The sequence below is a fragment of the Symsagittifera roscoffensis genome, chromosome 9 (genome assembly GCF_963678635.1).
Source record: "Symsagittifera roscoffensis chromosome 9, txSymRosc1.1, whole genome shotgun sequence".
In the NCBI taxonomy this organism is placed as follows: Eukaryota; Metazoa; Xenacoelomorpha; order Acoela; family Convolutidae; genus Symsagittifera; species Symsagittifera roscoffensis.
The window spans coordinates 34,084,686-34,109,928 of record NC_087070.1 but is presented as its reverse complement, the minus strand read 5'-3'; the positions used below and the strand labels follow the sequence as shown (position 1 = coordinate 34,109,928).

General features: G+C 32.5%; 1 protein-coding gene across 1 annotated transcript in view; it reads left to right on the top strand.

Moving 5' to 3' along the window:
- LOC134853883 (ABC transporter ced-7-like) overlaps positions 1 to 21,215 on the top strand; it is a 44,649-nt gene extending 23,434 nt beyond the window's left edge. The window contains exons 4-5 of the mRNA XM_063869840.1: positions 14,354 to 14,449; positions 20,204 to 21,215. Of these exons, the coding sequence (XP_063725910.1) occupies positions 14,354 to 14,449; positions 20,204 to 20,691 (584 nt within the window). The 3' untranslated portion in view covers positions 20,692 to 21,215. The remainder of the gene's footprint in view (positions 1 to 14,353; positions 14,450 to 20,203) is intronic.
- Positions 21,216 to 25,243: the final 4,028 nt, after the last annotated feature.

The window sequence follows — 25,243 nt, the reverse complement described above, 5'->3', positions numbered from 1 at the left end:
CAGTGACACAAACGTTCATCTTAGAATTGTTTCGACTGGGCGAACTTTCGGCTTCGTCAAAAATGGGCTTGAAAGTTTGAGGAAATTATTTTATTTCATCAAGCCAGCCTTTAGCTTGTTTCGATCTTTGTACTATGATTACACAAAATTAGGGACATTTTCTGCTATACGCCAAAAAACAACAGAAACTCAATTAACATGTTTGCTATGTTTTTTTCATAACCAATCTAGTTTTTGCGGCAGTTCCGATTTTTTTTCGATTTTTCCCGCTTGTATCGCCATTGGTGCGAAGCTCCGCTCCGCCTCTAAATACATAATTTGCCTTAATGCTCTCCAGTTTTTACATGCAAAGTTTGGAAGTGTTAGCTTTTTTGTATTCCAAATGTTTACTTGCAAAATTTATGTCTATTTATATTTGCTGCATGGCATTGGTAATTTATTAGCATTTTAGCTGCTTTATTGGCGGCTAGTCTTTGTAAATTTTTGATTGCCCGTGGTTGTTGCAAGGAAGAGCGATTTAAAATCTTGTGGTCGCAGGTTCGAATCCTCCGTTGCAAAACTTTTCATTTTCAAGCTTGTTGGCCGTTTTTTTCCTATTTCATTTTACTGCTATTTTGTCGTTTTCTCGCTTGTGTTTGCGAAGCACAGCTTCGCCTCCGTAAATAAATTGTTGTCAGACGTGTTCATAAATTGTTGCCATAAACGAACAAGGATAGCTAGTTACTGTGCAATTAGCACAGAATGTTCCGAATATAGTCTTAAAAACACCCAACTTTTTTCTTTTGAATTATTGTCTTTTTTTTGCGTGGTGTGATAAAAGGATCTGAAAAAAACTTCAACTTCGGCATATTCGACAGTCATAGTTAAATTAGCAAAATGGAAAACAAATCTAAAGAAAAATGACTTAACACATCATAAAAAGTTTAAATAAATTCAAAAAATTTATCAGTGTTTTGCAAACTTTGAGTTTTTGATTCTCAAAATGGTGTTAAAAAACTCCGAAAACTAATACGTGAGTAAATTTTTCTAAGCATAAGTAAGCTATTGTAAACGGCTTAGATTGAGCATAAATAAGCCTGCTCGCTGGCTTTCTTCGCTCGAAATTAGACAAAATCAAAAATTTTATAACGGTTTTTCTCGACACTGAAAACTTTTTAAATTTTTTTAATATGATTCGAATTGCGACTAACAGGACATTTATATGATTTATCACTCATTTCACTCCGATGATTATTTTTGCTACCTGATTTTGCCAGGAAATAAAAAAAAATAAAAAAACAAACACACCTGAATACAAAATTCCTCACCGTTTTCAATGGTCGGAACAAAAAACTAAAACACCCCCGAAAACAAAGTTCTTCCCCTTTTTCAATAAACACACTAAAAACAAACACGCTCGAATATAAAATTACTCTGCATTTTTCAAATGGTTGAACAATAATACTTTTGCCTCATCTCTGTGTAAAACGTCACATGGATCAGGATTTCTCTACAATTTGCTGTTCATTCAGATTTAATTCGATGAGACTTACTCTCAAAATCGATTTTCTGTTTCTTGTGTTTTTGAACTGTTTTTGATGGCTAGATATTACGTTCTGACGGCTATATTTTACTATATAATGCAGTAGTAGATAGGTGAGCAAGAGTGGGGGGGGAGAGAAGGAAGACCCCCATGTTTTAAGATAAGGAATAGAGCATCCAGTCTTCAAGCTATGTATTAACATTGGGTATAGAGTCTACAATGTATTAGGATATGAAATACCAATGGTAAGGTTTTATGCTTTGTGTGATGGTAAGATAATGGTAAGAAAAACGATTTTTTTTGGATTTTGTGTGGAAATGACTAGTTTTTTCGCAAAAATTTCGGCGCGCGTTATCTAACTGTTGAATATTACTAGTTAATTACGTGTAGGTTGTGGAATTAAGGTTATTTAATTAGTTTTTTGATACATGGTAAGTCACTGATAAGAGTTTTTGGGCAAAAAGTTGAGATTTTTTATCCAAATTTTTTCAAAAAAACATCAAAACTCGATAAAGTTTGTTATAATTCGACCTATCAATTAATTTATTAGATATTCTTATATTTTGCAACATCTACATGAAATGTTGCTGAAACCTACTGAAACTTCGAAAAAAAGTCAATTTTTTGAGAGAAAAAAAATAAATCACAAAGAAAGTTTATAAATCACTGCATCGTATTTGAATTTTACCGCAACTTCATGATAAAACACCAACAAAATACTGCCTCGTACAAAAGTTTAATACCTTGCATCACTTGTTGTAAACTTATTACATTGCATGAGTTCGGATAAGTTCAATGGTTTTGTATGAAATCCATCATTTTGAACTTGTCTTTTTGGACAAAAATAGCTTAATCCTTTCTTTGTCTGTTCATATGTGGCCACCATATGATTTATAGTTCTGATAGTAGATGTGAGGTTAACTTCTTTATCGAGCACTCTCCTGTACTTTGCCATGGTTCCATCTCCAGAATCTTCTAGAACTCGTTTGTTCAAACCTTTGCTACTGAATTTGAACTTGTCTGACTTGTTTTCATAGCAACAATAAGTTTTGCTACACAAACATAGCATTTCTCTGCACCTAATTTCTTCTATGAAAAGCCCCGGCTCCCGCTTATCATGCTTTTTATGGATACTGTTACACGTTCGAGGGAAGAAATTAGATTTTGCATCCTCCTTGAAAGAGTCTCTGCAGTCATTTTCCCTCATTTTTTCCCAAATGTCTCTTTTTTCTGGTTGGATACAGTCGTATAAGTTTTCTTCAGCAAGTGCCAAGTAAAGTGAGTCTGTATCCATCTCCAACTCTTCAAATTTATTTACATAACAGAACTTGCCTAAGAAATTATAGCAGAGTTCCAACATTCTCATTTTCGCATACTGAAGTATGAAAAAGCCAACAATGATGGGTTCTCTGTGTTCAATGGTTGATTTCAACATTTCCACCTCATACAAGTCTTTTTCATTTTTTTAAGTCTTTTGAACAATGGCTCATTGATTGGTTTATGAGTTTTTTTATCGTTCAGATATTTTGTGATGGTATGCCTGGATCTATCCATGATCTGATATCCATAGGAGGAATTGCTTAAAAGCTTCATAGTCTCTGCTACAACTCCTGACAAAGGGTTTTCATCTCCCTCTCTTCTCGCATCAATCACTGATTGAACGAAATTATTGAACCATTTTTGTGGAGTATACTGAACAAAACGGTAAATTTTAATGCATTGCAAGCCAAGTTCCGAATAAAAGTTGAACAGGAGTTATAACTGATCCATTTTCTAGCTTGAAACTGGATATCAGCATTCTCTGAGGATTTTCTAACATTTCGTTCTCGATTGCATAATTCTTCATGTAGTTTCCAATATCGTTTCTTCCAACCTCGGTATTTTTGAAAATTGGAGGAAAGTTGGCAAATTTTGATTTCATCTGGAACAATTAAATTGCATTTAACATAGCCAAAAAGTGATCAATCTTTTTTGTTGGTTAGAAGGGAGTCTGTAGAAAGAGATCTTCTAAAAGGAAAGTGGGTTCCGACGTGATACGTGATTTTCGATCTTGTCATTGGTTTTGAAACTTTCCCACCAGTCACACTCCCTCATTTCTTCATTTTTGTATCCTTTCTCTTTTATGTATTCCCGTCTCACATCATCCATCTCTCTCTTCTTATTACCTCGTTCAATATACTGATCTGTTAAGGAGGGACGAGATTCTTGACAAGAACAGAAGTGGTAGTAACATCCCATTGCTCCGAACATTGTCTTACAGTGATCACAATAACCGTCCACATTAAAACAGTCAACTTTCTTCTGTTTTCCAGATGTGAAAAAGCTATCAATTTTGCATTCTGGTCTTTTTCCTGATAGAAAGACATGACCATTTTCTCAAAGTTGCGAGTTCGATTATGACTAGCCTTGAATTTCTACATATCAGTGTCAAACTCTCATCTCTCTCATCTAGTGTCAAACTACTCTCAAAGTCCTGTTGGCATATCTTGACGCATTGAGAAGGGGTAGAGCTGACTTGCATCAATTCCAACGATTGATTTCAATATATTTGATGAATTTCTGATAAATGTCTCACGTACTACAGCTTTTCGAGAGAACACAATGGAAAGTCCACTGTTCATATCTTCTCGAGCTTTTTCACACAAATCTTTATCACTTCCGCAAAAGGGATAAAACTTATAATTCGTAGATTTGTGTTGACATATGTTTGCTAGATTTGGAAGTGTTCATCCCAGTTTCAACCTATCAATTTTTTCGTTTTGATAAAATTGAATCACTTTTGGATTGCTTTCAGGGTTGGAACCACATCCTTGTTATTGTACCACTTCAAAAAGTCTTTGAACACTGTCATTCCTTTTTTAATTCCAAGTCTCTTGTAAGTAATTGTAATTATTCAATCCAGATGGAGGAAGAGTCTTGATTTGAAGTTTTTTTAGTGCTTGTTGTTCGGCAAGCACACTGTTGCTGAGCTTCTCATAATGAATAAAGTCTTTGTCTAGAGGATTATTGTTTCTAAGCTTACTGAAGAAAGTTTCATACGGTGGCATTTCGGGAAAATCAAGTTTGTCTGGGATATCAAATCACTCATAGGGAAAGAATCCTTTCGTTTCGCTAGCTTTAGACTTTGAGAAAGGAGTCCAGAGTTGTTGCTCCACCCAGAAATTTCATTATGTCAAGAAATTGTACATCTCCAAACTCGTTTCGGTTAAGAGCAGGCATTATCTAAAAAAATTTGGGACTTAAAAAATATTCCAAAATTTATAGTTTAAAGTACCAATTGAATGAAAGTACTTTCTTTTTTCTTTTCGCGAAGTAACGAATTGTAAAGTTTGAAGTAAAATTCAAGTAATTGTTTCTGATTGGCAAACAAAATGAGTGATTTAACCCAATAAAATAAGCTTATTTATACCATCAATGACGTCACCACCCACGCAATTTTCCTTTAATGGTAATGACGACAGCGCCTACGTCATTTCTTTGAAAGTTCTAGAATTTTCCAGAAAAATTTTCAAGCAATCAGAACTAAACAGATTCTAGACATAACTTTGGATCAAAAATAATCATTGTTGAAAAATGTCAATTATAAAACATTTGAACTTCCTCGAGTTACTCTACAAGAAAAAAGAAAATATTCCGTGTGATTTCCTTTTTGATGAAATAGATGTAGATTCTTACTTTTTCACAATTTATTGGACGTTTATGTCGTTCAAAATAGAGTTCTCCGACTAAGTAAAGGCTTTTTTAGGGAAACTTGCTCAACAAAGAGTTTACTTTTGATCCACATATTGCGTATCAAAGCTATAAACTTACTGCTGAGTTACACCTGACTAGAAGAGAAATTTTTTTAGAAAATTTGAAGTTAATAAAAAAGTCGTACGATAATATTTCAAAGTTTGTTTTTATTCCCTACCCATCAAAACTCCCCAGCAAAGTTTTTTATTCCTCCATTTCTGTAAAGATTTTCAAAAATCAAAATCTTGCATGATCAGGTTTGGAATCAGATTTCCAGAGATTTGCTTTGAAAAGTCCATCAACTTTGAGGTATCGTCTGAATTCTACATCAAAATAAAAGAACTTGATTATCTACTCAAAAATCAGCAATTTCTCATCGATTATATACAAAAAATTCAATTAACTCGATGAGAAGACTCGCAGAGATGCTACTTTTTTTAATTTTCCTTCTTTTGTTACTTATATCGGCAATGTTTCTTATTTTTACAGCAAACAACTTTTGGTCATTTAATCTTGCGATTGCTTTTGATTATATTTTTACTTATTTGGAAGAGTTAGGTCCTTAAAAGGGTTCTCTGATTGGATACGACAACTAGAAGAAAAATGAACATTTTTGTGATTGGAAACGACAATGTCTACAAATTCCTAAAACGGAACTTTGTTTTCGATTGTTTACGACTTTTCTATAAGAATTCCATAGAAGGAAACTGAAAACTGATTGGACACGACTACAATCCAAATAAGGAAAATCCATCTGATTGGTTAAACCCATTGAAGGTACTCCTCTCTCCTAAATAAAAATCATTTTATTTTCAACATAACTACCGTCAACTACCTCCCTCTCAACTGTAAATCTTGTTTTTCTTCTGAATCTTTAACTTATTCAACTTCCCTCGCAACTTATTGCTCAAAATGATCTTCTCAGTGCAAAACAACAACCTTATGTTCTCGGTATTTCTCGGCTGATTTAGTGCAAATTCAAGTGCGTGAAACAGTTTGTGGAGTTTTTCTGGCGCTACTGGACATCCCAACCAAGTCTGGCACATGGTGGAGGTGATGCGCAGGGATTTCAACGAATGTGATATAACGCAAGTACCCATGACAAAGAACCTACTTGGAGAAATGCAAATGATGGAGGCAGTGGCTGAGCATGTGGGAATGAACTACCCCGAAACTCCTGACTCTAGATATGTGGCTCAACCATTCGACGATTTCCTCTTTCCTTGGAAAGAGGGATTTGTGGACAACCCAATTACTATCGAAGCGGATGAGGGGTTCTCTGAGGCAAGGACTCCAGTCAGCGAACCACCCAGACAGCCACCGGTGATGCAGGCAAGACCAGCTTTGCGCTCCATTGAGAATTTGCAAAATTGAGAACTCCATTGAGAACTCAGCTGCTCGACAGCTCTTTGATTTGTAAATAATTTGGTTTATGTCTTGTGTTGTGTAATTTAATTTCTTTGCATCTAGGAATTTTATTTTGAAGAGACGGGAAAATTTGTTCAAAAATTGCAAAGGTAAAGTTTTTTAAAAAAATTGGTGAAAAACTTTGTTAAAAATGAAACTAATTATGCAATTGGTGGAAATTTTTACAAAGTTTTGTTGTAAAGATGGCAAAAAATATAACCAATTTTAACATCTTGTAAAATTTTTCACAACTTTTTTTTGCACACATGATAAAAAAATCATCACAATTTTTGCAAACATGTTAAAAACTTTACCTTAATTTTTGCACCATGCTAAATTTTTTATAATATTTCTGGCACATTTGTTAAAAAAATCAACGAAAATCTTGCAAATGAAAATAAATTCCTTTAAATATTTTCGCATTTAAAAAAAAATTGTAACAAGATTTTCTTGCACTGTTGAAAATTAAAGCTTATGAATTTCTTTGTTCTGATTTTGATCATTAAAAAATTCTTTTTTTGCATGTATGTTGATTAAAAACATCAGAAAAATAATGTATTAAGATAGGGAAAAGTACTCAAAGTCATCAATAATAAAAAATTTTCAGCAAGTATTTATCAAGTTTCCTACAATAAATTTTTGCGTTTCTCGCATATGCATACGAAAAAAGAAGTTTGGTTTTTGCATGTTTTTTAAAAAATCATTGAAAAAAGTTGCATCATGCAAAAAGTTTTCAGGAAAAATTTCGCATATTTGTTATAAAATCTTTACAGTTCTTGCAACTTGCAAAAATTTTCATGTTTTTTTTGCACGCTTTAAAAAAATAAAAGAAAATCTCGCAAATTAAGAACAATTTAATGAATGGTTTTAGCTTTTTAAAGAAAATTCTAACAAGATTTTCTTGCACTGTTAATATTTAAAGCTTAAGAATTTCTTTGTTTTAAGTTTGATTAGTAAAAATCTATTTTTGCAGGTATCTCAATCAAAAATATAAGAAAAAAATTATGTATTAAAATAGGGCAAAGCACTCGAAGTCATCAATACTGATAATTTCTAAACAAAAGTTAATTAATAAGAAAAAGGAAGTTAGGATTGCAAAAAATTTCTTTCTTTAAAATATGATTAAAATTGCGTCCTGCAAAAAAATTTCTTAAAAATACGCATATTTGTTAAAAAGTAACTACTTTTTACTGAATCTTGTAAAAAAAGTAACATAAATTTATTCGTTGAAAAGCATTTGAATTGAAATAAAAATAAGTTTGACAAGATGTTTATGAAGAAACAATCAAAAATTAATAGAAAAATTGACACGCTCACTATTTACAGAACCATAACCATCAATAAAACAATCAATTTTTTTGAACAAATCAGATTCACATACTGAGTTTTGAAGTTTTCGAATTCTGTCTAAAAATGCTGAGCCCAGAGTTTGCGTAGATGCAAGTTTTTGATTAGAACGTAGATAATGTTTTTCTAACTTTTTCCGAACGAGTCTTTTCCTTGATACGCTTGGTGTTTTTTCAGCTCCTGTCTATCGTAAGTTATGCTGAACTCCACAACTAAGCTGATTGAATACTTCCCCACTGGATGCGACAATACTCGAAAAAAATCTGTGTTTGTACAAAGTGTAAAGACAATCAATTTCTTTATATGTATTGATATTTGTCTAATCTCTGAAGAATTTGGCTAATCGATGTTCCTATTAAAATTAAATTAAGTTTGCAACTTTTCAAGGAACAGAAAGAATCGTGAGTAGACACGCAATAATCTATGAATTGTGAGTAGACACGCAATAATTTATGTATCTATGGGTTTCTATGTATTTTTCGTAAAATTCGTTGGAAACAGAAATAAACAATGATTCATTATTATAATCTGAATAAAAGCTGGGAAGAGCTTGACACATAACGGCTGAAATTGGGAAAAATAATTTTTGCAGAAAATTGTGGATTTATGTAGTAGTAGTAACCCCTACGCAGTTTTCTTAAAGGGAAAATCTTTCCATATTTGGTGCTACTTCCATATATGGAAGTCGCGATGACTCATACTGCTTAATTCCATTTTCATTTAATCTCAAAATCATTTCTCTCATTTCTCCTCATCTGATCAGTTTGCTCTTCAAAAATGTATTCAACAAAAGATACTAGTCCCAATTACATTGAATTCTCAAAAAATCAAACAAGAATTGGGCGATTTGTTAGGTTCCAAAAACCCTACAAGGGGAAAATTTATTTTGAACCGTACTTTAAACTAAAAAAAATTAATGATTTGGGACAATTTGAAAAAACCCAACTTATCTATTAAAAAGAAGAAGCAATATCAACAATCCGGAATACCGTTATTCACGATGCTGAAAACCTTGGACACGTACCTATATATGAAGGCAAATCTGGTAAAGAATCAACTATGGATCAGGAGCTCGACATCTCTAATAGATTATACGAAATAGCAACATGCAGTATGAGGGTGTGTGTCACAATCAAGAAGCTCAATGTTAACAAACCTCCCTACATTCAGATTCGACTCTTCACTGCAAAAGAGAATGAAGCAACGAAACAAGTTGCATATGTTAACTATACTTTGAATAAATTTAAAAAAACAGGCCCAATTATTGGGAGACTTTTTGTTTGTTGATAATTGTAAGCCTCAGTAATGCTTTCTGATGTTTTGTATGTTTGTTAATTTAAATATTATTGGTTCAAAACTATTTTTTCTCTCTGAAGTGTATATTTAGAGCTATAATATCTGAGGAAAAGTCAGTCAAAACATACAATATAATCGAAGTTGACATAAAACATTGACCTATTATCAGTTAGTTTTTCAGTTATTGCTTATGAAGTTACAGAAAATTTTTTTTTCTTCTAAATTTAAGTAAATTTTGTCTTATTTAAACAAAATTACAAACAAGAAGCTAGTTGAAAACCTTATTATTTTTTGTATTTCTGTATTTAATTGGTTGTTTTCTATTTTTTTGCCATAATTTGAGTTTTTGATTGGCTACAATTTTCTAAATGATGGAAAAGTTTTTATGGCTAATTTTATTACAAAATAAATAAAAAATAATAAAACAATTCGAGTTTTTAAGTTTCTTTGTTTATTTCAGTAAGAAAAATGTTTCTATCAAAAGCGTTTTCAATGTCTGAAATGGACACTCATCAGATTTTAAAATTGAACAACAGCTAAAAACTACAAGACTGGTGGACAGATGACGTCGATGGAGATTGTATTAGTTTTAACTTGTATAAAAACACAGAAAGTTCAATAATTTTGTTAAAACGATGGAGAGAAGATTACAAAAAAGAAGATTACTGCCAGATTTATCAACAATGTTTTTATTTAGAAGAGTTTACTCAGATTGAGTGGTCTATCAGTAAAAAACAGAAGAACGGAAGAGCCTATGAAACAAAAGTTGGAGACAAGGAACATTATTTCGATTACTGTTTTGAATTTGATACAAATACAAAGTATAGATTTGTCAGAATATTTTTTAATCGGTTATCCAACTTTGAAAGATTTCCATATGTTTATACTACAATATACCAAAAAGAAAACAAAAATGTATATCTTGGTATTTTTTTTCACTGGTTAGAAATAGAACTTAATATAAACAATAATATAAACCAGACAAGAAAACTAAATTATCTCACTTTGGTATCAAATTTGTATGTTAGTTTTGTCAGAAAAATTCAATAAAATGGACTGATTGGGAAGTTTCGTAAACAGTTTTTTTCTGATCTATTAATTTTTTTAAAATCTGTGAATACTTCATTCTGATTGGTTAATACCACAAATATTACTGTAAGGAATGCTCGATTCTGATTGTTTGATATTTAAAAATAATAAAAATCTCCTAATAAATAAAGCTAGATTCTGATTGGTTGATATAAAAAAAGATGAAAAATTTCCTTATAAGTAATTCTCGATTGTGATTGGTTGATATTAGAACTTCTGAAAACTCCATGGTTAGATTGGATGATTTTTTTCAACTTGACCAATTAGGATGTTATCCATTCTGATTTCTTTTTTCATGTTAAAAATTGATTGAAAACTTTGCTGCTTTTGTTTACTTGTATTCATTTTTGAGGCTATTCAGCTCTTCTTATCTAAAATTTTGGGACATTCCTAATTTCCCATTTTTTCTCTAGATTTTTCTCAAAGATGCAGTCACTGAATAGAAACGAAAGAATTGCATGTTTTGAATTTGGCAGAGAATACACATGTAAAGATGCGTCAAGACATCGAAAGCACTGTGACATTTCAAAGTGTTCTAATTGTAAGTTTTATACATATAGCAGCGAGGAACTTAGTAATCATATCAAAAAGAAGCATTCTTCTTGTCAACATAATATTAAATAATGTGCTCAGCAGTCTCAAAACACACTCCAAGAGAAGGTAAAGTTAATATTTTTTTTAATTAAAAACATAGAAATCACTATCAATAATAAGTTATACTAATCTGAAATACAGTTATGATAAATTTGAAAAACTATAGTAAAAAATATACAGTGTTTTCATCACAATACCTGATCTGTCAATTATTTTTTTAATCAAAGGTTTTGATTGATGATAAAGACAGCAAAAATCGATCCGAAAATCTTTAATCAACAGTAAAAACTTCATTGATTGCAAGCTTGCGGAGACTTTGTTGCGATAAGTTTGTAGTATAAGTGCATAACATACGCTAATGAGTGGTTAAGTATTTGCTTAAAATTTGTAAAAACTTGGATATTTATAAAACATCGACTAAATGAAAGGTTTTGTGGAGTTACTATTTTAGAGTTTTCCTGGTTTAGTGCTTGTAGAAGTGTTCATACAGTAGTGCGTTGTTAAGCAGATAATGGGAATTGATTTATTAAGAATTATGGTTGCCTACTGTTTTTTTTGTCGATTTCAGAAAAGATATTGATAACTGATCTTGAAAAGATTAAAAAATGTATCGTTTTGGTAACCTATACATCATTCTCAACCAAAATTTTACTTCATTATAGAAAATCAGATTTGAAACAGCAATATAAAGTTATCAGGTTAAGAAAATCATTTAAAGAATTAACAGAGGAATTATGGTTATAATTCTGTTTCGGATTATTGAACGTTCGTTGAAACGATTTATTTTTCCATCTAAAATTCAATTTTAAAGTAAATATTTGTTCAAATTGGGTTAAATTGTTAGATAGTAGTTGAAGCAGAAACTGAGAAATTGCTAAAATGAGAAAGAAACTCGTTTTAATTCATTAGGAGTTTTGAGATAATTTTACTAAAATTTAGCTTATAGAGTATATCTTGAGAAGAAATCCGACATAAAAAGTGTCAAAGATTTGTATTAGAAAAAATTGTTATAAATTGATAAAATAGGTAACTTCATATGAAAATGAAGTTACCAAAAACTTCAGATGTTTTGAGGATAATTTTTGTAAAGTAAACCCAATCCGACATCTTTTGCAAGAAGATACTTGAAGCATAAATCAAAAACTTGCTTTCAAGATCTACATTTCATTATTTTTACTTTAGAATTTTTGCTTAATAAAAATTCGAAAATTATACAATTGTTCGAGTTTGCACCTTGATTTCCTTTGCTAAATTATTTTTACGAGACGCGCTCTTTTAGAAGTTTTAAGATATTGTAGATGTTCGGAACTAGGTTCCCTTGCGTATTTCTACTTCCGAAGGTGTTCAGATCATAACTAATAGCGTTGCTCTTAATTTGATCTCAAATCGTAAAAATACACCTTTATATTCTAGTTTTTACATATGTTTTTGAGGCTTTAATTAGCACCGATTCTTTCTCACTTGAATATTTTTGAAAACTTCCGTCAAAAATTAAGAATAAAAACGGATTTAATAACTGTTTTGCAAGAAAAGTGATAATTGTTGATCCCAAAAGTTGTTTTTTTTTGCTTAAATAGTTTACTGTAGCAACTGAAAGAGGGAACCTTTAGGATGCCTTTAAAGTTTTTATTGCAATAATCAGACAGTATCAGTTCTAATTTCATCCCTGCCAGCAAATTGTTTGTTCAATTGATCTATTTTCCTCCTAAATTCTCCAGTTCTGACTAAATTTTCTTGCAAATTGTGTTATTAGTGAAAACGTGTGTTGAGCAGTAAACAAGAATAACGTTAAAACATAGAACATTTCTACAGAAAAACTTGAAAATTATGTTGCAGAAGCAACAGAGAGATATTCATCAGTTATGAAGAAGATTTTGTTGAATTTGAGCCAAAATCAAATAAACTTTCAAGAAAAATTCATCCCATTTTTAGTCAAGTTTAGCAGTTAACTGTTCAGTTTTCATCAATGATCTGAAATTCATTCTTATTAACGTGAAAGAAGTTGTAGTTTTTGGGTTTCATTTTTTGGGTTTCAATTTTGGGTTAATCATTGAGAAAAAACTGAGGAGGAGTTAAATATTGCTCTTATTGTTCAATTGAATTGAGCGTCTCATTTCAATTCTCCCCGAATTGGACAGAAATCAGTTAATCACCCAAATAAAAGGTTGAAAATGGAAAATTTTGGATAGATTTCATTAATTTTTTTTTTACTTTCTCAAAAATTGCGATTAATTTCACTAATTTCCCGAAAAATCGGAAGTTTCTAAATTGATTTAGCTAATATGAGCTTTCTTGTTTATGTTGAAAGCTTTATATAACCCGCTTTTTAGCTCAAATTATGCTACAAGTTATCGTATTTCAATATTTTGGATGAAAATTTTAGAAAAATCCAAAATTTTATTCAAATTTTTGTACCATTGTCTCAACATGATGCCGTTTAAAATAAATTTTGAGCTCAATTATAAACTCTGTACGTACGTTTGTTGTTTCAATTAGATCAGAAGCAACAAAAAAATTAACCAAAATTATGAGATTTCTGCAATTTTTACCAAACATTTAAATTTTTGCAATTTTTCCCAAAAGTTTGAATTTTTTTAAAGTTTCAGTAGTTTTGAAGCCATTATGAGCTTTGCCTTTGAAAATTCAGAACTTTATATAACCTGCTTCTCAGCTAACATTGTGGTAATTTTTATCATATTTTAATGTACTGATTGTAAATTGTGGAAAAATCCATACTTTTGCAATATTTTTTTCCAAAAAATTTATAGTTTTCGCAATTTTTTCATCCAAATACTTTGACTTTTTCGAAGTTTCAGTAGTTTTGAGCATAATTTCAGGTAGATAGAAAGTAGGATTATCCAAGAAATTAGGTAATAGGTCGAATTATAACAAATTTTATCGTGTTTTGAAGTTTTTTCGAAAAAATTTGGATAAAAAATCTCCTTTTTGCCCAAAAACTCTTATCAGTTCCTTACCATGTATCAAAAAATTAATTACATAATCCTAATTCCGCAACCTACACGTAATTAACCAGTAATATTCAACAGTTAGATATTGCGCGCCGAAATTTTTGCGAAAAATTTAGACATTTCCACACAAAATCCAAAAAAAATCGTTTTTCTTACCATTATCTTACCATCACACAAACCATAAAACCTTACCATTGATATTCCATATCCTAATACATTGTAGACTCTATACCCAATGTTAATACATAGCTGGAAGACCGGATGCTCTGTTCCCCATCTTAAAACATAGGGGTCTTCCTCCTCCCCCCACTCTTGCTCACCTATCTACTACTTAATGCATTAAAAGAGAACTTATACTTTGAGCATATCTAACCTTATCTTCTAATTTTATTTGTAGGTGTTGATCCGGTGACAAGGCTGAACTTTGCCAAGCTGATCAGAAAAGCTAAGAGCCAGGGATCTACAGTTGTCATCAGTTCACATACAATGGAAGGTTAGAAAATATCTCTGTTTAATAAGATGGGCTTTTTCCGATGAAATTTAAAGTGGATAGTTTTCATGGACAACGGTGTTTTCAACGCATACTCATAGAGAATATAAATGAGCGGTTACTATTTTGGTAAACACACTTTTTCAATCTCTTTTCTGTTTGCGATTCCACTAGAGAGCTTGCGAGCGTTAGTTTATTAGTATAAACCTTCTTTTTTCTACCCTAGCTCGCAATTAAAAGTATTCACTTATTTGGTGGCTTTTTTGCTATAATCACCATCTGTATAATTGAAAATTTCATAGCATCTGTTCTCTATTTGATTTGTGGCTTGAGATTTGCTAAGCTTCCCTGGATGAGTGGTTAGTGTGCGAGACTCATAGTCTCTAGGACACATCGAGTCAGCGACGTAGCCCATTTTTTTAATTCGAGACTTCTTTCGACTTTTTCTTATTGCCTTTTATAGAGCTGCTTTTAGTCGTGTTCTCCCTAGTATTAGCGAGCTCAGCTTTGCCTTTGTATTGATTTTTTGAAGTTTTAGGATATTTTAGCTCAACTTTATACGGTTTTCATTTTAAAGCAAGCTTGGACAATTGCTGTGCAAATATTTCTACATTTGGCGACCAAAGAATTCAATGCATTTATTGGTTTTGTGATTTGATTGAAATGACATGCAAAAATAAAGTGATGGTAGCTTGAATAAGGGTAAAACAGTTGTCAACTGAGATAACCACTGCTTGCCGTGAAATCCTCCTCTTTCACGGTAAATAATTCGAAATATTGAAAGGTTTAGATTTTCTTTTCTCGAAATTTTATTAAAGAATCTGAATCCCGACTAAAAAGACTTGAATATGATAACATACCGGAGCGTTCTACGATGGACCTGAAATCTTGTGGGAAAGACCCAACCTATGATGTTATTTCTGCAGTCTTTAGAACTACAAGAGAATCCCGTTGCTGTGCAGCTATGGCAGAGTTTTGAGACCGGTCGGCTTCAAAATCGAACATTTTCAAGGGCACCTATTTCTTCCAAATTCGGAAGCTGAGATTATTTTAAAAAACAAGGCAGTGTTTTTTCTATATCCTTGCGTTCATTGCTTTTTTCCAGCTGCAGTTGGCTATGCTTTCATTGTCTAAGTTTTTTTGTTCGAGGATTTGAGTGAAAAATGCTTTGCCAAATTCATTATGAGTAGCGAACGGAGTGACGATTTTTAAAAAAAGTCTTGGTGATTTGTTTTATTTCTTTTTCAGGGAAATGTAGAAATTTATTCACCAAAAACGTGATCGATTTCTAGTTTCGAAGAGGGAATTATTCACATTTCCCAGCAAAAAAAAATTTGGTCTAATTGATCCAGTTTTCTCAAATTGGGTTTATTTTATGAAAAAATATGTTTTAGAAAATTCAAGAGGTTCAAGGTTATCTATTTTTCCCTTCGGAAGCTGGGATTTTTTCAATTACCTTGCGTTCATTACTCTTCCAACTGTCAGTTGACAATGTTTAAATCTGAAGGCCCTGCCGTTGGATCAGAGATGATTTTCCTTAGGTTGTTCATTCTCTTGTCCTTTTCCTTTTTTTTGCTTGTCTTTGATGTTTGAGAAGTCCAACTTCGTTTTCTGTGTCAAAAAACTGTCTATCGTGAAATTGTCTTGAAAGTCTATTTTTCTATTGTCTCAAGCTTATATGCTTTGCTAATTTTCTGTGAGAAAATTTGTGAATGAAATATTTTGTTCTCCTTTGATCAAACTTTGTTTTTCAAATCAATTCTTAGTTTTTTAATCATTTAGTTTTTTCTCTTGTTAACAGTCTTGAACGTAGTAATACTCTTTTATAGTTGATGATTTTTCTGCGTTTTCAGTTTTGTGATCATTTGTTCACGCTATAGTTTGCTTTTTCGCGGTTTCACATTGGTTTATTTTTAAGTTCACCTCATTTCCGGGTAAAAATCATTAAAAATGTGATTGGCTTCTATTTGTGAGAGTGTATCTTAATTTTCGGATTTCTTAGCGGAATAATAAACAAACTTACATATCCAGTTTTTCCAAATGGGTTATTTTTATCAAAAAAAGTGTTAATCATAAATTGTTTTTCAAATTCAAAGAGAAAGGGCTCTGAGGCCATATAATTTTTTCTTTGAACTTCGAAAGCAATTCAAGTGTTTTCTGTTTCCTTTCGTTCATGACTCTTGCGTTATGTCACTTCATGGTACTTGCATTATGTGATGAATACAGTGCTGATTTAAATTATCCGGACAAAACGAACCAAACTTGAATTTTCAAACACGTTTTTCTCAAATTGGGTTGAGATTGGACAAAAAGTGAAGAGAACAAAAATTGCTTAGAAATTCACCAGAATTAAAATAGTGCAATTCTCTCTGCGAAACTCTCAACCAAAGTTTTACCCCAAAAATGGGTCAGTTTGGTTTTTTTCAATTAATCAAGAATTACGCTGAAACTACTTTCTTAATTAATGAGAAATATTTATCTTAAGAAGCCACTTACACAGCCCAACAAAGTTCTAGAAGGGTTAAATCTCCAAAAATTTGAGTAAATTGTTTAAAATCTGTTTTTAAGCAAAAGTTTTTGGTTTTCTATTGTAGAAATCACGTTTCTTGACTATCACGCTAAAAAAATTTTTCTTATACAGGTTTTTTGGAGATTCAACCTTTCTACAACTTTGTTGGGCTGTGTAAGTGGCTTCTTGTGATATATTTTTGTCATCAATTAACAATCTAGTTTCAGCGTAATTCTTGATTAGTGGAAAAAAGCCAAAATGACCCATTTTGGGGTAAAATTTTGGTTGCGAATTTCGGAGAAATAATTGCACCATATTAATTCTGATGAAATTCTAAGCAACTTTTGTTCTCTTCACTTTTTGTCTAATCTTAACGCAATTTGAGAAAAACGTGTGTTCAAAGTTTAAGTTATGTTCATTTTGTCCGCATAATCTAAATCAGCACTGTAAATTGGCAAGTCATTGACACTCAATAAAACAGGAAATGATAATAATTTTATGATTTTGTGCGCTTTGCTTTATAGAAAATGTCGTTAGAGCTGCAAGAAAGAATTGCTTCTCATAATGAAAGAGGTCTTTGAATAATTTTAGTAAATACAAGAAAACGAAAATTATTGCTGTTTTGTGTTCTGAGGTTCGCTTTTATTTTTGGAGTAAACATGAGGCAAATGAAAAGGGGAATTTATAATGAGGATCGCAAATGAATAATTCATGCTGATATCAATTTAGCCATTGCATGCCATTTGATGTCGACATATCAACAATCAGAAACCATTTTAAGACGGCTCAATACGCATAGGTCTCAAAACGTATAATTTTTCAATTTTACTTGTACTTTTCGAAGTCATTGCAGGTCGGGGTGGGGATGATAACTTTTTTCAAGGATTTTTCCACAACTTTTTTATCATTAGCTATAATTAGTAAAACCTCTTCGTAATGGGATTGTACCGAAAGAGATATATGCTGTATGAGACGTCATTTACTTATATCACAGCACAAAAAGGACTTTTTTACTGCTCGCAGCCATGTGTGTACGTTACGTCATCAATCATCAGTTAAAGAGTTTGTAAACCAATGTAGAACAAATTTAATCAACTCAGATATGTTTCCGTTGAAAATTAGGTCAAGTTGCCACTCAAATATGCTCCCCGGTTGGATTGCTTTGATGGTTACTTCGTTTTAGTTCCTTGTACTTTTCATTTACATGTAATTTATTTTTTTGTCTAGACAATGCATGTGATTCTGAAGGTTATTGCGTTAGTTCCTATTTTTAGTGCATTTTTACTAGTAAGCTCTAGTTTTTAGTGTTCTAACTGTACTAGAATGTGTACTGCATTTAACATGTTGCAACAAGTGAACGCTGTATCAGTTTGCATCTCCAGTTGATCCAGAGTTAGAATATCAGTATTTTAATGTTTCACCACCAAAATGACGCTGAAGGTGCCTGTCTAACTTTTAATTCCATTCCACTATCTACACGCAATTGTTTCCTTCGAAAACTTACCCGCTTAAATTATATCTGAATGCATGAATAGTTTTGACTGCAAATGGCGCATCTTAAAATTGATAAATTGAGGGGAAAAAATGATTCCTTTTAATGCCTCTTTTAGGACCAGTCCGCCTTCTCTCCAAGCTCACTCGCATATTTTTTGTGTTCAATTTCTACTTTGAGTAACATACTGCTTATTTGGTGAGAATACATAAAGAATACAGATTTTCAAATAATTACATGCGAAATTAGTATAATTGCCTGGGTTGGGACCTGTCTACTATCACAGTAACTTTTTCTAGTGGGGAGTACGAATGGCTCAGAATCTGCAGCTTTGTTGTTCGAGGCCCGTAGTTGGCTAGCTTTTTTGGTCATCAAAGCTTTTTTTCCAGCATTTTAGAAGATCTTTTGAAGAGCCGTATTTTGCTTGTAATCGCGATGTGCCGCTTGTTTTTTATGCGCTTGAATGGAAAGCGGTTATCTGTGCAACCCCCTGTTGCAAGGTTTTTTGAATGCTTTTCAAGTGATTTCTGTTTAAATTTGCTGCAAATTCATTAATTGCATAGATTGTGTCTATCATAAGTTGTTCTTTACACTCGCGATCAGCGTAATGTATTACTACGAACCTACTGTATTTTGTTACATAACTCGCAAATAAAAGTGTTCTATGAACGTGTCGCTTATATGGAAATTTGCTGGTAGCATTGGAAATTGTATAGCATCTGTTCTCTGTTTTATTTGTGGCTAGTGGTCGTCATCAATGAGGCGTCCGTGGCTGAGATGTTAGTGTGTGAGATTCTTAGTAGGTATCCGATATACGAGACGTATCCGATTTTTAAAATTCGATGCTTTTTTTTCTTTTTATTATTGCATTTTATTGAGCTGCTTTTTGTCGTGTTCTGGCTAGTGTTTGCGCAGCGGAGCTTCACCTCAGTGGTAATGTTTATAACTTTTTTACTTTGAAATTCGAACGTTTTTTCAGAAAAATCAAGTCAAGTTTTTTTTTCTGTATCCTTGCGCTCCTCTTTTCCAACTGTTTGTTGACTATGCTTTTTCTATTGTTGACTTTTTGAAACTTTGTGCTATTTTTTCAGCATTTGTGTGTATCGAAAACTTCGCCTTTGGGCCTACTTTAGAATCCCCGTGCATGTATTATGTTTCACATATTTTTTTAAATAAAATTTGTATTTGAGAAACCGTCGCATCATTATTTATTTCATTCAAAATCAAAGTTTCAACATCTTGAGCTGAAATTAGTAGCCTTTAATCTGATAGCATAAACTAGCCGAAGGGGTTCAAGCGGGAAGTGAAACAATTTTGCTTTTGTTAAACAGGAGATACAAAGTTAGCCGAATGAAATGATCCTGTATACTTCTCGTCTGGAACTTTTATAAATAATTCGTTCAATTTTCTAATTCGCAGCCGCGACACAATCTTTTATCTTTGCATTGATTCGGCTTAGTCGAAATTGGCATAAAAATGTAGCCAATAATTTTATTTCCTTAAGTCAGCCTTTAGTTTGTTTCTATTTCATGGTTTGAACATAGAATACACAAAATAAGGGTTCTTTTCTATTATACGGCCCAAAAAAACAGAAACTCAATAAACAATTTGATAATTTTAGCCCGTTTAACGTTAGGAATTTTGGGCGGTATAATTAAAAAGAGGAAATTTCAAAAAGGAGATTCATAAGTAGATCCGAAGTTGGATTCATAAGTTTCTACCGAATTAATGGAAAAAGTTGTGGGTGTGATTATAGAATGTGAGGCATCGGCTGACACAATCTGCATAATGAATGCAGGCACTCAATTCTGTGAAGATTCGCCTCTAAATCTGAAGGCGCAACATGGCAAATTCTACACAGTTACAGTGAAGGTCCTGGACAAGACTGCCCAAGCTGCAGAAAATGGTGGAACAGCCGACGCCAATTTAATTGCTGACCAAGCCGACTCGACAAATAATGAAGTTCATGTAGACGAAAATGATTTCAACCGACTTTTCCCCCATTCTCAACTGCAATACACCTTTTCAGCCGGATTGCACAAACACATGTTTTTCAACATACCAAAAGAGTCTGTTCAGCTAAGTGAGCTCTTCGCCCAATTGGATGGTTTGAAAAAGGAGAATAAGCTGGCAGAGTGTATCGTAAACACAGCTTCTCTGGAGCAAATATTTATGCAGATTGCCCTTCAAGCCGAATACAGTATCAAAGCCGATACACCCTTTTCCATGCCGCAAGTTGTCTAAAACTGGAAAAAAACTCAAATTCGTGAATAAATATAAACCTGTTCAAGTTGAACTTGAGCATTTATTTTTATACTTGAGCTTTTTGTCATCTATTTTGGTTGCAGTTATCCAATTCGAATTGACTCTTTCACTCTTAGGCTTTGGAATATGACTTAGTTTGAGCTAAATGATATCATTAAAAGCATCTGTAAGTTTGAAGCTGTACCTTCTTTATTTCTCTTTATTCAACTCGGATGAATAACATTGTTTGTATTGATTTGGTTAATTTCATTTTTGTTTTGTGAAATATAATAGGCCCAATGTCATAAAAAACCATTTGAGGCTGATATTTCTGGTAAATAATTGTTATAATTATTTAATTGAATCACGTCTTTTGCTAGCATTTTATACCATTGTATACCATTTTCTCTACATATTGACTTCGATTTTGTGAGAAAGGCATTTAGCCAATAGAAACGCTTAGCGATTTTGATTGGTTCAAATTTTTCAAGCATTCGGTCTCAAGCACGAGAACCCCCCCCCCCCCCCCCCCCCCTCCTCCTCAATAAGTAGACAGGGAGTTTTCTTTCTGCTTTCATAATTACGTTTGTGTTTCTTAACTCGATTCTGATTGAGTTTTTTTTGATTTTGACTGACCTGTCTACTTTTCTACTTTCAGCCTAATATTATAACTAAGTCTAATTGAATCAGTTGCGAATGCGTTTTTTTTTTCAATTGTGCTCCACGTTTTAAGTTTAATCATTCTTTTTTGGGATCAACCAAACAATCTCCCCCCCCCCCCCCCTCCTAAGTAGTGACCAACCGTAGCATTTCCCCCTAGCCACATATTAAATTTCGAACAAACGCGCACATAAAACTGGTTGTCACAATTTTAATGTGGAATTGCATTTGAATGCTGTTAATAACCTAAACTATCGTTTTTTAATCAATTTTCTCTAGATAAACTTTTTTCTATAAATCTAAGGTGTTCTCGAAAGTATTTCCTGAAAAATCTATATTCCATCCCCCCCCCCTAAACCAATTTGGGGGCGGCGGGGGAATTGTACGGTTGATGTCCTTTTAGTTAATATATGATGGATGTAAGAATTTATACTAATATCACATTCATTAAGGTTCTTCCATTTTTTGTTCCGACTTTCGAAGAAATGCGGAATTTTTTTCTGATCAATTTCTCGTTTCTATGCGAATGGAGCATTTATGAAATTGATGGTTTTTTTTTCTTTAAAATCACTGTGAAATTATGGCTGTTTTGCTGCTTTGAGTGAATATTAGTTTTGAGTGAATATTAGTATATAGTTCCAATTATACTTAATTTAACAAAATCTTCTATCCCTAGGTGCTCTCTTGTTTTGATAAGATCGAATATTCTATCCATGAGTAATTTCTTCATACAACATAGTGATAGCAAATTTGCAGAAACTCGAATATTTTATCCTCTTTTTTCTTAACCATGTCATAGCTTTCAATTGAGTTTGTGCTATCATAGTTAGGAAGCCAAAAAGCAGGAGACTTGAAATTCTTTTTTGTATTTGATGTTCTATTTAACTTGCTGTTCTATTTAAAAGTGTTAACTTTCGAAACTATGTGAGTGAATAGTTTTGTAAAATTGTTTAGTTTTAGTGCTTGTTGTCAATTTAAAAACAAAATTAGAATAATAATTTCTTGCCTGAAATAAAATGTCTTTTATCTTTTTAGAATTTAGACCCATGTGTCTGCGTAGCAGTAAGCGGGTTTAGGGTGGACGCCTCCTCCCGCCTCAGGGATATTCAACCCACTTACCACCCAAAGGGTTCCCCTTTCATAATATCATACTACCAATTTGGCCCCAATTTGTACTAATTTTGAAGGGGGAGCGCACCAAAAAACTCGATTATTGGTCAAAACCTGAAGTGGTCGTTTGGGAGGGTAACGGGCGTAGCGTTTTGAAACGCAACAAAAAATTGTTTCAATTTTTTTGACCTACGGAGACAAATTTTAGGAGCGGTTGGCCGAAAATGGATGTAAAATAGTACCAAAGGGAAGAACCTGAGGGGCCAACTTGAGAGCGGATTAGGGTGAGGGTAAGTGTGGCGTCTTAGCCACCCTCCCCATTTGTATGAAGCTATGTAAAATACAAAGGGATCAATTTAGTTTCTGGTATCTTACACATGGTACATGGATGGACTTAGAATCAAAGACTAAAATCACGACCCTTAGTCATCTTGCAATGTAAATAAAAAAGTATGATGTGAATGAAATAAAATGTCATGGCAAAAAGCGAATGGAGATATCAACTTAAATCTTATAAAATTTGACAGATAGTCCTACGTAAATTAGCACCAACGTTAGCAGCGAATATACATGTCGTCAAGGACCATGGAAACCAAAATGAACAGTCACTTGACCTTTATAGCATAAACGAATAATCTTTTTCTATTATAGCCCAGGGCAATGATGACTTTCAGATGGGTCAGAAATGATTCAAAAAGAAGCTTAACCTGAAAATTCGGAACGACGAACTTTTTGACTAAAAAAATAAACAGCTCGAGAAAAAATGGAGCCTTAATATATTTGATAGTCAGAACACTTATTCTCAAATAGGACTTTGAAGAGCAATAAATAGCCTAATTTTTTTGATCTGTTACGTCACTTGTTGCAGTTTTTGTTTGCTACTCATTCGTTGGTGCAAACAATCCGGGTTCATCTTAGACTTAAAATAAAAAATTAACTATTTGACATTTGCCGTTAGGGAGGAAAAAATTGTCACCAACTAATCGAGACCAGTAAAAGGGCAGTCACATCAATCAGAATTTTGACTTGATGCGAGCAGCATTGTTCCATATTTCTGAAAATTTGTGCTGGTTTTATAGAACCTTTTTGATTTTTAATTAGTCTTTTTGAAAAAAAAAAACGTATTAATGTGTACGCGCTTTTTTAATCAGCGCATATATCGTTCCTATTTGAAATGAGGCAATATATGTGTTAATATTGTTGTTTTACTAAACGTTAAAGTTATTTTTTGTTATTATCATAGTAAGTGAGGAAATTTTTTCGAAAAATTCATTATTTTAATTGAAACATTTTTGAGTGTTTAAGTAATTTTTTCAAAATCAGTTTGAAAGATGATGAAGGGCATTAAGAATATTGAGTGTTTTACCCTGATAGCATCCATGTTGTTAATTTAAAAAAAAATTGGTTAATTTAATAAGTAATTGTGGATTTTGGGTTCAATGGAGAAAACAGATTGTGGAAAGTTCTTCCGTATACATAGTTTCGTCCAAATTTTTTTTTTTATAGAAAACAGGTTTTTTGAAACTGCATGGGATTTGTTTCGTTTTGGAGACTCTTATAATAAATATTAGTTTCTCTCAAGAGCTACTAATTTGAGTTCCAAAAAGTGAATTTGTACCAATAGACAGACGGCGTACGCGTCCAATAGTACCAATAGAAAAAAGTTGTACCAATAGAAAAAATTTGTACCAATATGAAGACTGAGTACAAAGACTGAATCTTCGAAAAGATCTGTGGGGTAAATTTCGACCCATAATTTTAGATTTTTTATTTTCCACGTCCAAATCCCTTATAAAAATTATGGCGTTAGGAAAAACATTGTTTTGACTTCTCATTAGTTTTTCGAACATTTTTGATTTTTATCGATTCTGATTAAGTGTTTAATTGAGGCAACAGGTTGTGGGACACGTGCCTGCTTAAGCAGCTACGCTTTAAAATTGGTTAGAAAAATGTAACATCCTTGAGAAACTTCCCCTTTCTGAGAAAGTTTAATTTTTTCTAACTTTGTGGTTTTGGTTGAACCCCGTTTTTGAGTTTTGGAAAATTCTCTTCGATAAAAAACAGGTATTTTGAAATTGAATGGGTTTGAGACGTTTCTAAAAAGTAATAATTTTTACTACTAGTTCAATTTCCAAAAAAGTGTTGTCAAGGGAAAGACCGCCCTGACTCCTGTGAGCCTACAAAAACGCTTTGTTTTTTCAGGGTACCCCGCTTTACAGACACTTCGTAGGAGTCTGTGAGGGGAACTTTTGAACCATGTTTTTTTGCTTTTTGTTTCGTTTTTTGAAAACTAAACTCCCAAATCTTAGATTTTTAGTTTATTTGATAAAATAAGATTTGGAAACTCCCCTGAAATGACTATTAAGCATTTGTTTTTTTTGCGGAAAAATTATGGCCTTCGGAAAGTCAAAGTTTTGATTTTCTAGCCATTTTCTTAAAAATTTTTGATTTTCTCGGAAAATACCGGCTCAATTTGAGATATTGTTTTTAATGAAAAGATCAGGTTCTGGGAAGCTCCCTTGCATTAGCGGCTAAGCTCTTTTTTTAAAAAAATTAACAGCGCTCGGAAAAACAAACTTATAATTTTTTGACCACTTTTTTACAGTGTTTGAAGACACTTTTTTCTACAGTGTCTACAGTGATTTTTTTCTCGTAAACAAATTTTTTTAAAAAAACTTTCAAATTGAATTGTTATTGAGTCTTATCCACGTGCCAATTTTTTTGCACTTGGCCTGTAGGTAACGTCGTTGCCTATGCAACCGAAGTTCCGGGGTCCAAATCC